The sequence below is a fragment of the Mauremys mutica genome, chromosome 17 (genome assembly GCF_020497125.1).
Source record: "Mauremys mutica isolate MM-2020 ecotype Southern chromosome 17, ASM2049712v1, whole genome shotgun sequence".
Taxonomy (NCBI): domain Eukaryota; kingdom Metazoa; phylum Chordata; order Testudines; family Geoemydidae; genus Mauremys; species Mauremys mutica.
Genome location: NC_059088.1, coordinates 14,849,908 through 14,862,896, shown reverse-complemented (window position 1 = coordinate 14,862,896; position 12,989 = coordinate 14,849,908). Strand labels below are relative to the sequence as shown.

The following is a 12,989-nucleotide window of genomic DNA, read 5'->3' as shown; positions in this document are numbered from 1 at the left end:
TTCCTCCCCAGCCCACTGGCTTGAGGTCTGAGGTAGCCAGAAGGATCCCAGGTGCAATCTGTGGAGTGGGCTAACTTTCCATATCTTTGCTTCCAGAGCCTGTTGGTGTGCAATTTTAACAACAATTTCTTCACTTAACAAATTTTGTCTTACCGTACTGGAGACATACTGCATCCAGTTATATTGATAGGTATTAAACAATTATCTTTTTTTTTCTTGCTTTAACAGATGTATCAAAACCTTAATTTTTTTTATATTACCCAAAACATTTTATGTTCTAAATATCTGCATTTCAGTACATTTCATAGCTATTGCAGTATGTTTTTTTTAACTTTCATTTGTTTTTGTAATAGGTTGTTCTGTAGCTGGTATTAGCTTTTTCTGATTTTCTGAAAGACAAAAAACATTTTTCTACCCCTTTCAGGGTGGCATTGATTGTCGCTTAAAAGATTCCTTTCTTTTACAAATACCCTTGCTGATTGCAGGCAAAACAGAGGAATTGCCCCCATATTTTCCTGTGTGTGTTTTTTTTTTTTTTTTTTTTATAGGCAGGTCAGGTTTTAATGGCTTCTACTTTTTAAGGGTTATGGGGAAATTATTTTACTGTTTAGTTATTAAATTCATGAGGTGGTGTACCTCAAGTTTTTCTTCTTATATAGCAGACCAAGTTTGTAATGTTTTTCCTGCTGTGTTAAGCTTTAAGTTTATTCACAGGTAATAGCTGAGAAGCATCATTACCATATTACCTTAAAGGATTTTTCCAAAAATCATACATACTATACGTTGTTACAGGGGTGCTTACTAACATTACATTTATTTCAATGTTTAATATTAACAATAACATTAGCGTCAAATCTATTAAAGATATCTTGTTATACCATGTTGTTTTTTTTTATTTAGGTAATTTCTTTTGTGCTTGCAGTTTTCACCTTCCTTTATCAGTTAGGTAATTTGCATCAACACAGGCTTGGCTTTTGGATTCAAAGCCATCAGCAGAGCTCAGAGACTCTGTCTTAAAAGGGACACAATCAACTTTCACCAGAGTTTTGATTTCTTTCCACTTTCAACTCCTGCTTACAAAACACACAGAGATCTGAAAAAGAAAACAGTCTATTGCGGCTCTTTTTGGAGCCCTAATAGGATTTTAATTCAGTAGCACATTTCATTTGTATTTCTTTTACCCCTTTTTACAATATACACTGCACATGTCCTAGGGAAAAAGCACATTCCTTCTATACTACAACTTTTTTTTTAAACATTAGCCATATCAATTTTTACATACGATGTAACTGTTTCTTTTTTCTTACAGAGTTTTCATGTACCCTTATCAAAAGTGACAGTCTGATTACACAGAGCCATTATAAGGCTCAATGTTTTTAACATTGCTTCTTTTTGTTTTATGCACCTCACCTCTGCAGTTGCTTCAGAGGGGCACTGTTACATTTTTTTTTTTTATTCTTTCACTACAGCTCTTATCTGCTATTGTTACAAAAAAACCCAACCAACCAAACAAAAAGACTCCAGAATCTCTCCCTAGTCTCCTGATTTTGACTGCCCTATTGCAGCCATGACTTGGTTTTTATTTAAAAAAACATTTTAAATTTTATAAAGAATCAAGTTACCCCTTAAGGGTTAAATGCTAAATCCCAAAGCCAAACAACACTAATTACCTGCGTCTTGCAAAAAGGTCTGTCAGTTTTGCAACTTTGAATTAAGAGTCAAATGAATTTTTAGTGGCATTAAAAACAAAAACAAAACCAATTTATCTTACACCTACAAAACAGGAGTTTTACAAACCAGATGTGCTGGTTTAGCTTCTTAGAACTTTACATATTTTCACAGACAAATAGATACATACACATTTTCTATTCCTTTACACTGCTTTGTTTTTACATAGCTCTATATATATTTGGATTATTTACAGGCATTCTTTTGGAAAAGGGCCCATTTTCTCTTCAGAATGGCTGCAAAGAAACCAAGAATTCTCTCTTTAACATGGTCCTTTTTAACATTTTCACAAAGTTTAACTGCTTAATTCTCTCCAGCCTTTGTAGAGTTAAATTTTCACTCTCTTTCCTTAAATCACTCGTTTATCTCCCAAAATAACACCTTAATCACCTCAGATTTCACCATTTTAAGTATTGTTCCAGGGGTTCATGCCTGCACTTACTGCTTTTCTTACTCCGGACACTATGCCCTTAGGGCTTCCAACCTGTTTTTCAGTTTCTTTATCAACTGTTGCTTGCCTGCTTTTCTGGGCCCGATCCTGCTTTTTTCCAATGAACCGTTTGTGAGTGATATTGTGGTCACTTCACAATTTTGAAATAAATGTTTAAGGAAAGGGACCAGGAAGGGTGGGGACTAGTTGAGGAACCCACCTTCTTTGCTGAATTGGTAGTGGAACACTAAAGAATCTTTTTTTTTTTCCTTTTTACAATGAGATGGGAGTATTAAGGGGGTTGGATCGATCCGGGGTGGGTTTTTGAGAACGGGGTAAAGGGGAGCGCTCGGTCTGGTGGTGGGAGAGGAGGCTTTTAATAAAGCTTTCAACTTATTATTTGAATATTTGAGAGAGGCGAGTTTTTTTTATTTTGTCCAGCTACGATTTGCCTCTTCCCACCACTGAATGAAGCAATTAACCTCTTCTTTAGCCAATTTAGTTTTAGGTTGGCCGAGTTTGTCCTTTAAGACGTCCACTCGGTCTTTGTTCCAAGATTTTAACAGTGGCCACTGAGTTTTGGGATCCCCCTGAGTTAGCCTAGACCATTTTTCCAGAAATTTACAGGAGTCCGGACCCTTCTTACAGGAGTCTGGACCCATCCTAAATATATAAAATGAGCCAGCGTTCGTTTAGGGAACTGTCCTGACTTAGACGTCTGGTTACCCATACAGGAGGACTTCACACACCAATCGCACAAGAAGGAAATTCGGGTTAGGAGCCCACAGGCTACTGCCTCAATCGCCCTTGCTTTCACACCAGGGCTTTTACCCAAAGTGCGGTGCGGCTGCGATTGTGCAGATTCCACTCACTCAGACCGCGGGGACAGGAACCCCTTGGTCGGCCCGATCCCCGGACGGAGATGGCACCCAGACTCAAACACTCCACAGGAGGACGGATAGACACAGAGACAGGACAGTCCTCAGTCCGGACAAAACACAGAAATAATTACCTGACCAGATTCCTGATGTCAGATCCCGGGATCCCTACCAGAACAGAGTGGGAACCAACAGGTTCAATGGCGTAGACTTCACTGTGGTCGTGCACCTTTTCGTTATAGTGGAGGACCACTCGGGCCAAATGCCCAGGTGCCGGCTGCCACGGTCGTCCTACAAAAACAGTCAGGAATCACACAGCCCCAGTGAAGACGGTTGCCATCTCGGTGGAACCTCCAAATTGTCAAAGTTAGACTCAGGACTCACAGTTTGTCAGACCACTCTGTTTTATTAGCACAGCGCTCTGCTAATGACACCCAGATAATGTGAGCACCATGCAAGACACAAACTATCTTATTTATACAGATAAAAGGGTGAGAACTTAACAAGATAACAAAGGAAGCAGAATCAGATAAGTTTACCTGGGCTAGGCATGCATATCTTATTTCCTTACTAACTATTACCCATCTTCTGTTAATGTTTTGCCATTAGCACCATTGTTTATGCCTAATGTTTCTTTTCCTGGCACCTGTATTTCAACATTTCTTATTTCTGCTTAAAGGTACATACAACATTTCTTTAATCCATTCTTATTTTTACAATATAATTCATTCTACTTTCACACCAGCCATGGCGCCAATCATGGAGGCACCGACCTTGACCACGATCATCATAATTTGGCTCAGGACTCTGGCCAGACAGGCTCAGCCCAGAGGTCCTTTGAGCTGTGTCCTGTCTCTGATAGTGACGGTACCAGATGGTTCAGAGAACCCCACAGTAGCAGGTTAGAGAGATTCTGACTCAGGGACAGTTCCTACCTGACAGCCACTAGTTAGAGGCAGGTTCACGCCCTGAAGCATGAGAGTGTTTAATCTTTTCAAACTTAAAAAACAATAATTCTCTAATGTCATTCCGGCTCTCCTCATTAGCCCTATAAATGTCACATCCCTTTTCTGGGTCTTGCTAGGCTCTTGCCTCAGCGAGATCATGTGGCAGTGAGTTCCACAGACAAATTCTGGGATTATATGAAACATTCCCTCTACTCCAGTTCGTAGGGGTTCCCTATCGGTTCCATCGCACATCCCCTTGGCCTTGCACTGGGGATCCTGGAGGGGAAACTCTTTCACCCTCTCACCTGCGCTCTCCGCTTTGTTTCCCAGCCTCGCGATGCTCTCCCTGTTCTCCGGGACACAGAGCGAAAGAGAGAGGCTCGTGCGCGGCAGCCAGTCCCTGCTCGACTCCCTGGAAGGATGCATCTCGGCCACCCACGCGCTGCTCGGCCTCCTCAACCAGCACCTTGACACCAGCGTGTCGCTGGAACCGGTGGGGGGCAGCGTCGGCGTGGGGGAGAGCCTGGAGCGCCTGCTGCGGGCAGCGCGGGAGATGCACGCCGCGGCGGAGCAGACGGACAGACATGTGCGGAAGAACGCCAGCCGGGACCTGTACGCCCGCATGGCCTCCCCCCACACCCCGCTGCAGGAGAAGGGGGCCATCGTCCGGGACTTCCACCAGGCCACCATGGGGATCTTCGGCAGCGTGGGTGGCCCCGTGGTGGCCGTGCTGCTGCAGAACGCCGGCCTCCCCGAGCAGCTGGAGGCGGCTCTGCGGGAGGCGGAGGCCTCCCCGGTGCTGCGCCTGCCGATGGACGCCCTGCGCCGGAGCAGCGAGGAGATCACCAGAGCTGTTTCCGCTTGTGCCACCCCTGGGGACCCAACTGGGGAAACGGCTGCAGAGCCCCCCGAGAATGGCCCCGTCTCTGGGACCAGCACGGTGCAGAGTCTGGGCGACCACCTGCCCGATGTCCTCACGGGGCGTCGTGCTAGGAACGCCCTGGCTGTGGCCGCCCGGCACCTGGAGCAGGCGCTCCAGGCGCTGGCACCGGCCTGCAAGTCTTTCCAGTTGGTAGCTGCCGCGGCTGAGGTCTACATGGCCCTGATCATGGAGCAGCAGCCGGGAACGGGCCAGGGGCCGGGCCAGAATCCTGCCAGTGTCGCTCATCGAGCTGTGTGGGCAGATCCAGGACAGCGCCCCCTCGCCGTGGCTTGGTGTTAGACAACTAACCCTCCCCTTCCCCCCAAACAAGTGTCCCGTTGCTCACACTCGCTGCCTGGTCTCCGACCTGCCAACGGCCCGTTGAGCCACCCCCCGAAACGTGCTCCCCAAAGACCCCAGCTCCCCGTGGCAGCTGGGGGGTCCTGGGGCTGGGGGGGGTCCTAGGTCCCGGCCCCCCACCTCTGTACAAACCCAGCCCTCCCTCCTCTGGGGGCAGCGTGAAGCCCTGGCTCCAGCGCCCTCTAACCATAGCACTGCACGGACCTGACCCAGGCCAAGCCCAGGGCAGGCCCTGCAGGGGGTACACAGACCCCCTCCCCCCCACAGCGTGCAGCCCCCCACCTGCGCTTGGCTGGACTCACACCGACTCTCTGCCCCCCACCCTGGCCGTGCGCTGGCAGCTCGCCCCTGGTTTCAGCCCCAGGCCGGGCGTTTACACAGCGTCTGCTCCAAGCAGCTCCTGGTTCAGGTGCCCGCTGCCCTTGCTCCAGGCTCCTGCCTTCTGCCCCCTCCCCCTGTGGGGAGCCCTGCTGAGCTCCCCGCTCCCCAGCCAGACCCCAGGGGTGCACAGAGGAGCAGCGTTGGGGGGGCGGGGATCAGCAGTGCCAGCTCCTCCATGCAGCCAGGTCAGTCTCCTCACATGGGGGCAGGGGTTAGGGGAAAAGGGTGGGTGGGGAGCCCATGGGGGCCAGGGGCAATGGGGGGATGCCGCACCCATGGGAGCCAGGGGTGTCAAAATACATGTTCGCCCAGGGTGCCATTTTCTCTAAGGCCGGCCCTGCTCCCCACCCCCCAGCTCTGCCTGTGCCCCTCACTCCCGACCTGCAGCCCCCTGCCAGCCCAGCCCTGGGCTCCCCCCAGCTCTGCCGGGCTGATGTTACAAACTGCTGCCCTCACACTGTGCTGCTGGCAGCAGTTACTGACAGCTGGTGAGAGCTGCAGCTGCCCTGCACAACCGGCTCCTGTTGCCTTTCCTCAGCCTCTGGGCCAGGAACGTAATGCACCTGTGGGGCGGAGCTGGGCTGGCAGGGGCTGCGGGTCGGGAGTGAGGGGCACCGGCAGAGCTGGGGGGAGGGGAGCCCAGGGCTGGGCTGGCAGGGGGCTGTGGGTCGGGAGTGAGGGGCACTGGCAGAGCTGGGGGGAGGGGAGCCCAGAGCTGGGCTGGCAGGGGGCTGCGGGCGGGAGTGAGGGGCACTGGCAGAGCTGGGGGGTGGGGAGCCCAGGGCTGGGCTGGCAGGGGGCTGCGGGCGGGAGTGAGGGGCACCGGCAGAGCTGGGGGGAGGGGAGCCCAGGGCTGGGCTGGCAGGGGGCTGCGGGCGGGAGGGAGGGGCACCGGCAGAGCTGGGGGGTGGGGAGCCCAGGGCTGGGCTGGCAGGGGGCTGCGGGCGGGAGTGAGGGGCACCGGCAGAGCTGGGGGGTGGCGAGCCCAGGCCTGGGCTGGTGGGGGCTGCGGGCGGGAGTGAGGGGCACCGGCAGAGCTGGGGAGCCCAGGGCTGGGCTGGCAGGGGGCTGTGGGTCGGGAGTGAGGGGCACAGGCAGAGCTGGGGGTGGCGAGCCCAGGGCTGGGCTGGGAGTGGGCTGTGGGTCGGGAGTGAGGGGCACCGGCAGAGCTGGGGGGTGGCGAGCCCAGGCCTGGGCTGGTTGGGGCTGCGGGCGGGAGTGAGGGGCACCGCAGAGCTGGGGGTGGCGAGCCCAGGGCTGGGCTGGCAGGGGGCTGCGGGCGGGAGTGAGGGGCACCGGCAGAGCTGGGGGTGGGGAGCCCAGGGCTGGGCTGGCAGGGGGCTGCGGGTGGGAGTGAGGGGCACTGGCAGAGCTGGGGTGGGGAGCCCAGGGCTGGGCTGGTGGGGGCTGCGGGTCGGGAGTGAGGGGCACCGGCAGAGCTCGGGGGAGGGGAGCCCAGGGCTGGGCTGGCAGGGGGCTGTGGGTCGGGAGTGAGGGGCACCGGCAGAGATGGGGGGGGGCGACGCCAGGCCTGGGCTGGTGGGGGCTGCGGGCGGGAGTGAGGGGCACCGGCAGAGCTGGGGAGCCCAGGGCTGGGCTGGCAGGGGGCTGTGGGTCGGGAGTGAGGGGCACTGGCAGAGCTGGGGGGAGGGGAGCCCAGGGCTGGGCTGGCAGGGGGCTGCGGGCGGGAGTGAGGGGCACTGGCAGAGCTGGGGGGTGGGGAGCCCAGGGCTGGGCTGCAGGGGGCTGTGGGTCAGGAGTGAGGGGCACTGGCAGAGCTGGGGGGAGGGGAGCCCAGGGCTGGGCTGGCAGGGGGCTGGGGGTCGGGAGTGAGGGGCACCGGCAGAGCTGGGGGGTGGCGAGCCCAGGGCTGGGCTGGCAGGGGGCTGCGGGCGGGAGTGAGGGGCACCGGCAGAGCTGGGGGGGGGGGAGCCCAGGGCTGGGCTGGCAGGGGGCTGCGGGTGGGAGTGAGGGGCACTGGCAGAGCTCGGGGGAGGGGAGCCCAGGGCTGGGCTGGCAGGGGGCTGCGGGTGGGAGTGAGGGGCACAGGCAGAGCTCGGGGGAGGGGAGCCCAGGGCTGGGCTGGCAGGGGGCTGTGGGTCGGGAGTGAGGGGCACCGGCAGATCTGGGGGGTGGCGAGCCCAGGCCTGGGCTGGTGGGGGCTGCGGGCGGGAGTGAGGGGCACCGGCAGAGCTGGGGAGCCCAGGGCTGGGCTGGCAGGGGGCTGTGGGTCGGGAGTGAGGGGCACTGGCAGAGCTGGGGGGAGGGGAGCCCAGGGCTGGGCTGGCAGGGGGCTGTGGGTCGGGAGTGAGGGGCACAGGCAGAGCTGGGGGTGGGGAGCCCAGGGCTGGGCTGCAGGGGGCTGTGGGTCAGGAGTGAGGGGCACTGGCAGCGCTGGGGGGAGGAGCCCAGGGCTGGGCTGGCAGGGGGCTATGGGTCGGGAGTGAGGGGCACCGGCAGAGCTGGGGGGTGGCGAGCCCAGGGCTGGGCTGGCAGGGGGCTGCGGGCGGGAGTGAGGGGCACCGGCAGAGCTGGGGGGAGGGGAGCCCAGGGCTGGGCTGGCAGGGGGCTGCGGGTGGGAGTGAGGGGCACTGGCAGAGCTCGGGGGAGGGGAGCCCAGGGCTGGGCTGGCAGGGGGCTGCGGGGGGGAGGGAGGGGCCCGGGCAGAGCTGGGGGGAGGGGAGCCCAGGGCTGGGCTGGCAGGGGGCTGTGGGTCGGGAGTGAGGGGCACCGGCAGATCTGGGGGTGGCGAGCCCAGGCCTGGGCTGGTGGGGGCTGCGCGGGCGGGAGTGAGGGGCACCGGCAGAGCTGGGGAGCCCAGGGCTGGGCTGGCAGGGGGCTGCAGGCGGGAGTGAGGGGCACTGGCAGAGCTGGGGGGAGGGGAGCCCAGGGCTGGGCTGGCAGGGGGCTGCGGGCGGGAGTGAGGGGCACTGGCAGAGCTGGGGGGTGGGGAGCCCAGGGCTGGGCTGGCAGGGGGCTGCGGGCGGGAGTGAGGGGCACTGGCAGAGCTGGGGGGAGGGGAGCCCAGGGCTGGGCTGGCAGGGGGCTGCGGGTCGGCAGTGAGGGGCACCGGCAGAGCTGGGGGAGGGGAGCCCAGGGCTGGGCGGGCCGGGGGCTGCGGGGGGGAGTGAGGGGCACCGGCCGTGCTGGGGGGTGGCGAGCCCAGGGGTGGGCTGGCAGGGGGCTGCGGGCGGGAGTGAGGGGCACCGGCAGAGCTGGGGGGAGGGGAGCCCAGGGCTGGGCTGGCAGGGGGCTGCGGGTGGGAGTGAGGGGCACTGGCAGAGCTCGGGGGAGGGGAGCCCAGGGCTGGGCTGGCAGGGGGCTGCGGGTGGGAGTGAGGGGCACTGGCAGAGCTCGGGGGAGGGGAGCCCAGGGCTGGGCTGGCAGGGGGCTGTGGGTCGGGAGTGAGGGGCACCGGCAGATCTGGGGGGTGGCGAGCCCAGGCCTGGGCTGGTGGGGGCTGCGGGCGGGAGTGAGGGGCACCGGCAGAGCTGGGGAGCCCAGGGCTGGGCTGGCAGGGGGCTGCAGGCGGGAGTGAGGGGCACTGGCAGAGCTGGGGGGAGGGGAGCCCAGGGCTGGGCTGGCAGGGGGCTGCGGGCGGGAGTGAGGGGCACTGGCAGAGCTGGGGGGTGGGGAGCCCAGGGCTGGGCTGGCAGGGGGCTGCGGGCGGGAGTGAGGGGCACTGGCAGAGCTGGGGGGAGGGGAGCCCAGGGCTGGGCTGGCAGGGGGCTGCGGGTCGGCAGTGAGGGGCACCGGCAGAGCTGGGGGAGGGGAGCCCAGGGCTGGGCTGGCAGGGGGCTGCGGGAGGGAGTGAGGGGCACTGGCAGAGCTGGGGGGTGGGAAGCCCAGGGCTGGGCTGGCAGGGGCTGTGGGTCGGGAGTGAGGGGCACCAGCAGAGCTGGGGGGTGGGGAGCCCAGGGCTGGGCTGGGAGGGGGCTGTGGGTCGGGAGTGAGGGGCACTGGCAGAGCTGGGCTGGCGGGGGGCTGCGGGTCGGGAGTGAGGGGCACCGGCAGAGCTGGGGGGTGGGGAGCCCAGGGCTGGGCTGGCAGGGGGCTGTGGGTCGGGAGTGAGGGGCACCGGCAGAGCTGGGGGCTGGGCACCGCAGGGAGGGTGAAAGCGAAAGGGAAAGCAGCCCGGGCAGGGCGGCGGGGGGGAATTTCCCAGCCCGGGACACACGATCCTGCAGCCTGCGATGGCGTCGGGGCAGTGGCGGGCGCTCGCCGAGCAGTTCCAGGTGATCTGCCCCCCCGGGGGGCACCCAGGTGAGACCCGGCCCCTCCCCCTCCCCCGTGGGGCAATTGGGGTCACCCCTGGGGAAGGGCGGGAGCTGCCGGGGGGCCGGGCCCTGTCTCACCCTCCCCCTCTCCCGGCAGGTGCGGGGCGCCCCGGGGCGCTGCGAGCGCAGGTGTCCTGTGGGCACTGGGTGAGCGCGGCCGGGCTGCGGGGATGGGTGCGGGCGCTGCTGGACCAGGTAACACCCCCCCCCGCCCCCCGCGGCTATGGGCAGGTGGGCGCGGGGCGGGGCCTTCCGGAGGGAGGAGTCGAGGGGATGGCGGGGGGATGGAGCTTCAGAGCAGATTTGGGGGCCAGCTGAGGGAGTGATGGGAAGGGGGAGTTGCTGGGGGGTGACAGGGGAAGGGGAGGGGGGGGTTAGGGGGTGCTGGGGGATTGGATGTGGAGTGACAGGGGAAGGGGGTTTGGGGGGAGGGGTAAATTGGGGTGCTGGGAAGGGGAGGGTTTCAGGGGATTCAAGGGGGGTTGGATGCAGAGTGATGGGGAAGGGGTTTGGGGAGAAGGGGAGGGGTTGGGGTGATGGGGGATTGGATGTGGAGTGACAGGGGAAGGGGAGGGGGTTTAGGGGGTTGGAGAGGTCAGTTGGGTGATGGAGAAGGGGAGGGGTTGGGGTGATGGGGGGTTGGCTGAGGAGTGACAGGAGAAAGGGAGGGGGTTTGGGGGGAGGGGTCAGTTGGGGTGCTGGGGAAGGGGAGGGGTTAGGGGGTGCTGGGGGATTGGATGTGGAGTGACAGGAGAAAGGGAGGGGGTTTAGGGGGTTGGGGGGGTCAGTTGGGTGATGGGGAAGGAGAGGGGTTGGGGTGATGGGGGGTTGGCTGAGGAGTGATAGGAGAAAGGGAGGGGGTTTGGGGGGAGGGGTCAGGTGGGGTGATGGGGAAGGGGAGGGGTTGGGGGATTCAAGGGGGGTTGGATGCAGAGTGATGGGGGAAGGGGAGGGGTTAGGGGGGAGGGGGAGGGGTTGCGGTGATGGGGGATTGGATGAGGAGTGACGGGGAGGGGTGGGGGTTTGAGGGGAGGGGTCAGTTGGGGTGCTGGGGAAGGGGAGGGGTTGGGGTGCTGAGGGATTGGATGAGGAGTGACAGGGGAGGGGTGGGGGTTTGAGGGGAGGGGTCAGTTGGGGTGCTAGGGGAGGGGAGGGTTTCAGGGGATTCGAGGGGGGTTGGATGCAGAGTGATGGGGGAAGGCGAGGGGTTAGGGGGGAGGGGGAGGGGTTGGGGTGATGGGGGATTGGATGAGGAGTGACGGGAGGGGTTTGAGGGGAGGGGTCAGTTGGGGTGCTAGGGAAGGGGAGGGTTTCAGGGGATTCGAGGGGGGTTGGATGCAGAATGACGGGGGAAGGGGAGGGGAGTTCAGGGGGCTGAGGGGGGAGGGCAGTTGGGGAGGGATGGGGGTGGGGGAGGTGGGTGGCCGGGGGGCCGCAGGGGAGAGCTGGTGGCTGATCCAGGTCCCCTCATTCCCCTCCAGGGCGTCACCTCATTCCGCTGCCCCTGCTGCCCGGACACCCCTTGGCTCTGGCAGGAGCTCTGCAAACTCGGGCTCTTCTCGGACGAGGACCGGGCCACGCTGGAGGCCCAAATCCTGGCGCAGGAGGGGGCCAGGGGCAGCTACCGCCAGGTGAGTCCTGGGGGAGGTGAGGGGGACCTGACCCCCTCCCCCCCCGCCGGATCTGGCTCAGGCTGGGATCTGGGCAGGGGGTCTCAGTAGCTAACACGCCCTCGTTCTGCCCTGCAGTGCCCGCGCTGCCAGCACCTCGTCCAGCGCCTGGAGCCCGGCACCCTGCGCACCCCCTGCCTGCCCTGCTCCCAGCGGGCCGGGGGGCTGTTCTGCTTCTGCTGGGGCTGCCGCACGGAATGGAGGGACCCCTCGTCCCATGCTGACTCGCGCTGCCCCCTACAGGCCACGCTGCATGACGCCCCCAAGATCCAGGCCCCAGGATCCTATGTCCACGGCTGCCCCTCGCTGCGGGCCTGTCCCCGTTGCCACGCCCTCCTGACCCACACCACGCAAGGCTGCCCCATGGTGATCTGCCCTGAATGCAGGTATTGGTTCTGCTACCGCTGCCTTGGTCCGTACAGGGCACACCGGCCTTCCTGCCCCATCGCTGACCCGCAGCTGGTCTGCGGGGGTGGGGATGCGGTAACCCCAATGTCCAGGGGCAGCCCTGTAGTGCCCAGTGTCACGGGTTGGATCCTGGGGCTTTGGGAAGGGGGGATCTGAGACAAGGGGGGGGCTTCTTTGACTCCCCTCCCAGGGCTGTCAGGACTCCAGGCATCGGGGTCAGGGGCTTCCTCTCCCTTTGTCAGTGCAGCATCTGGCGCAGTGAGGTCCCCGCATGGCTCAGGCATTTAGGTGCCACAACAATGTAATGGAATTGTGTAAGGTAATTGTGTGTCTGAATGAGTTACTCAAATCGGCAGTGAATGGACGGGGGATGGGGGAGAACGAGAGGCCTTAAATCTTTTCTAATATTACTATTAAAGGAAGGAATTTCTAAAGCTAAAATCTTTGGTGTGATCGTATAATGGTTAAAGTAGCAGTCATTGAAATGTATGACACAGAGAGAGATATGGGTATATGAGGATGGGTGTGTATGGGGATGGATGGAGGGATGGATGGGTGTGTATGGAGATGGAAGGACGGGTGTGTATGGAGATGGATGGGTGTGTATTGGGATGGATGGACGGACGTGTGTGTACGGGGATGTATGGATGGCTGGGTGTGTATGGGGAGGGATGGATGGATGGGTGAGTATGGGGATAGGGAGATGGATGGATGGGTGTGCATGAGTATGGAGGAATGGATGGGTGTGCATAGAGGCGGATGGGTATGTATTGGGATGAATGGATGGGTGTGTATGGGGATGGATGGATGGACGGACGTGTGTGTACGGGGATCTATGGATGGCTGGGTGTGTATGGGGAGGGATGGGTGTGCATGGGGATGGATGGAGGGATAGATGATTGTGCAGTGGGATGGATAGATAGATACTAAATTAAAACAAAAACTAAGAACATTCCCAGCCAAGACCCTTCTGACACCAGCTGCAATT

The 12,989-nt window shown here is 60.3% G+C and overlaps 1 protein-coding gene across 1 annotated transcript; it reads left to right on the top strand.

Moving 5' to 3' along the window:
- Window positions 1–9,814: 9,814 nt before the first annotated feature.
- LOC123351586 (E3 ubiquitin-protein ligase RNF144A-like) lies at window positions 9,815–12,491 on the top strand. Its single transcript, XM_044991035.1, has 4 exons — window positions 9,815–9,909; window positions 10,021–10,118; window positions 11,405–11,554; window positions 11,672–12,491. The coding sequence occupies exons 1-4, from the start codon at window positions 9,840–9,842 to the stop codon at window positions 12,155–12,157; spliced, it is 804 nt and encodes a 267-aa protein (XP_044846970.1). The 5' UTR covers window positions 9,815–9,839; the 3' UTR covers window positions 12,158–12,491.
- Window positions 12,492–12,989: the final 498 nt, after the last annotated feature.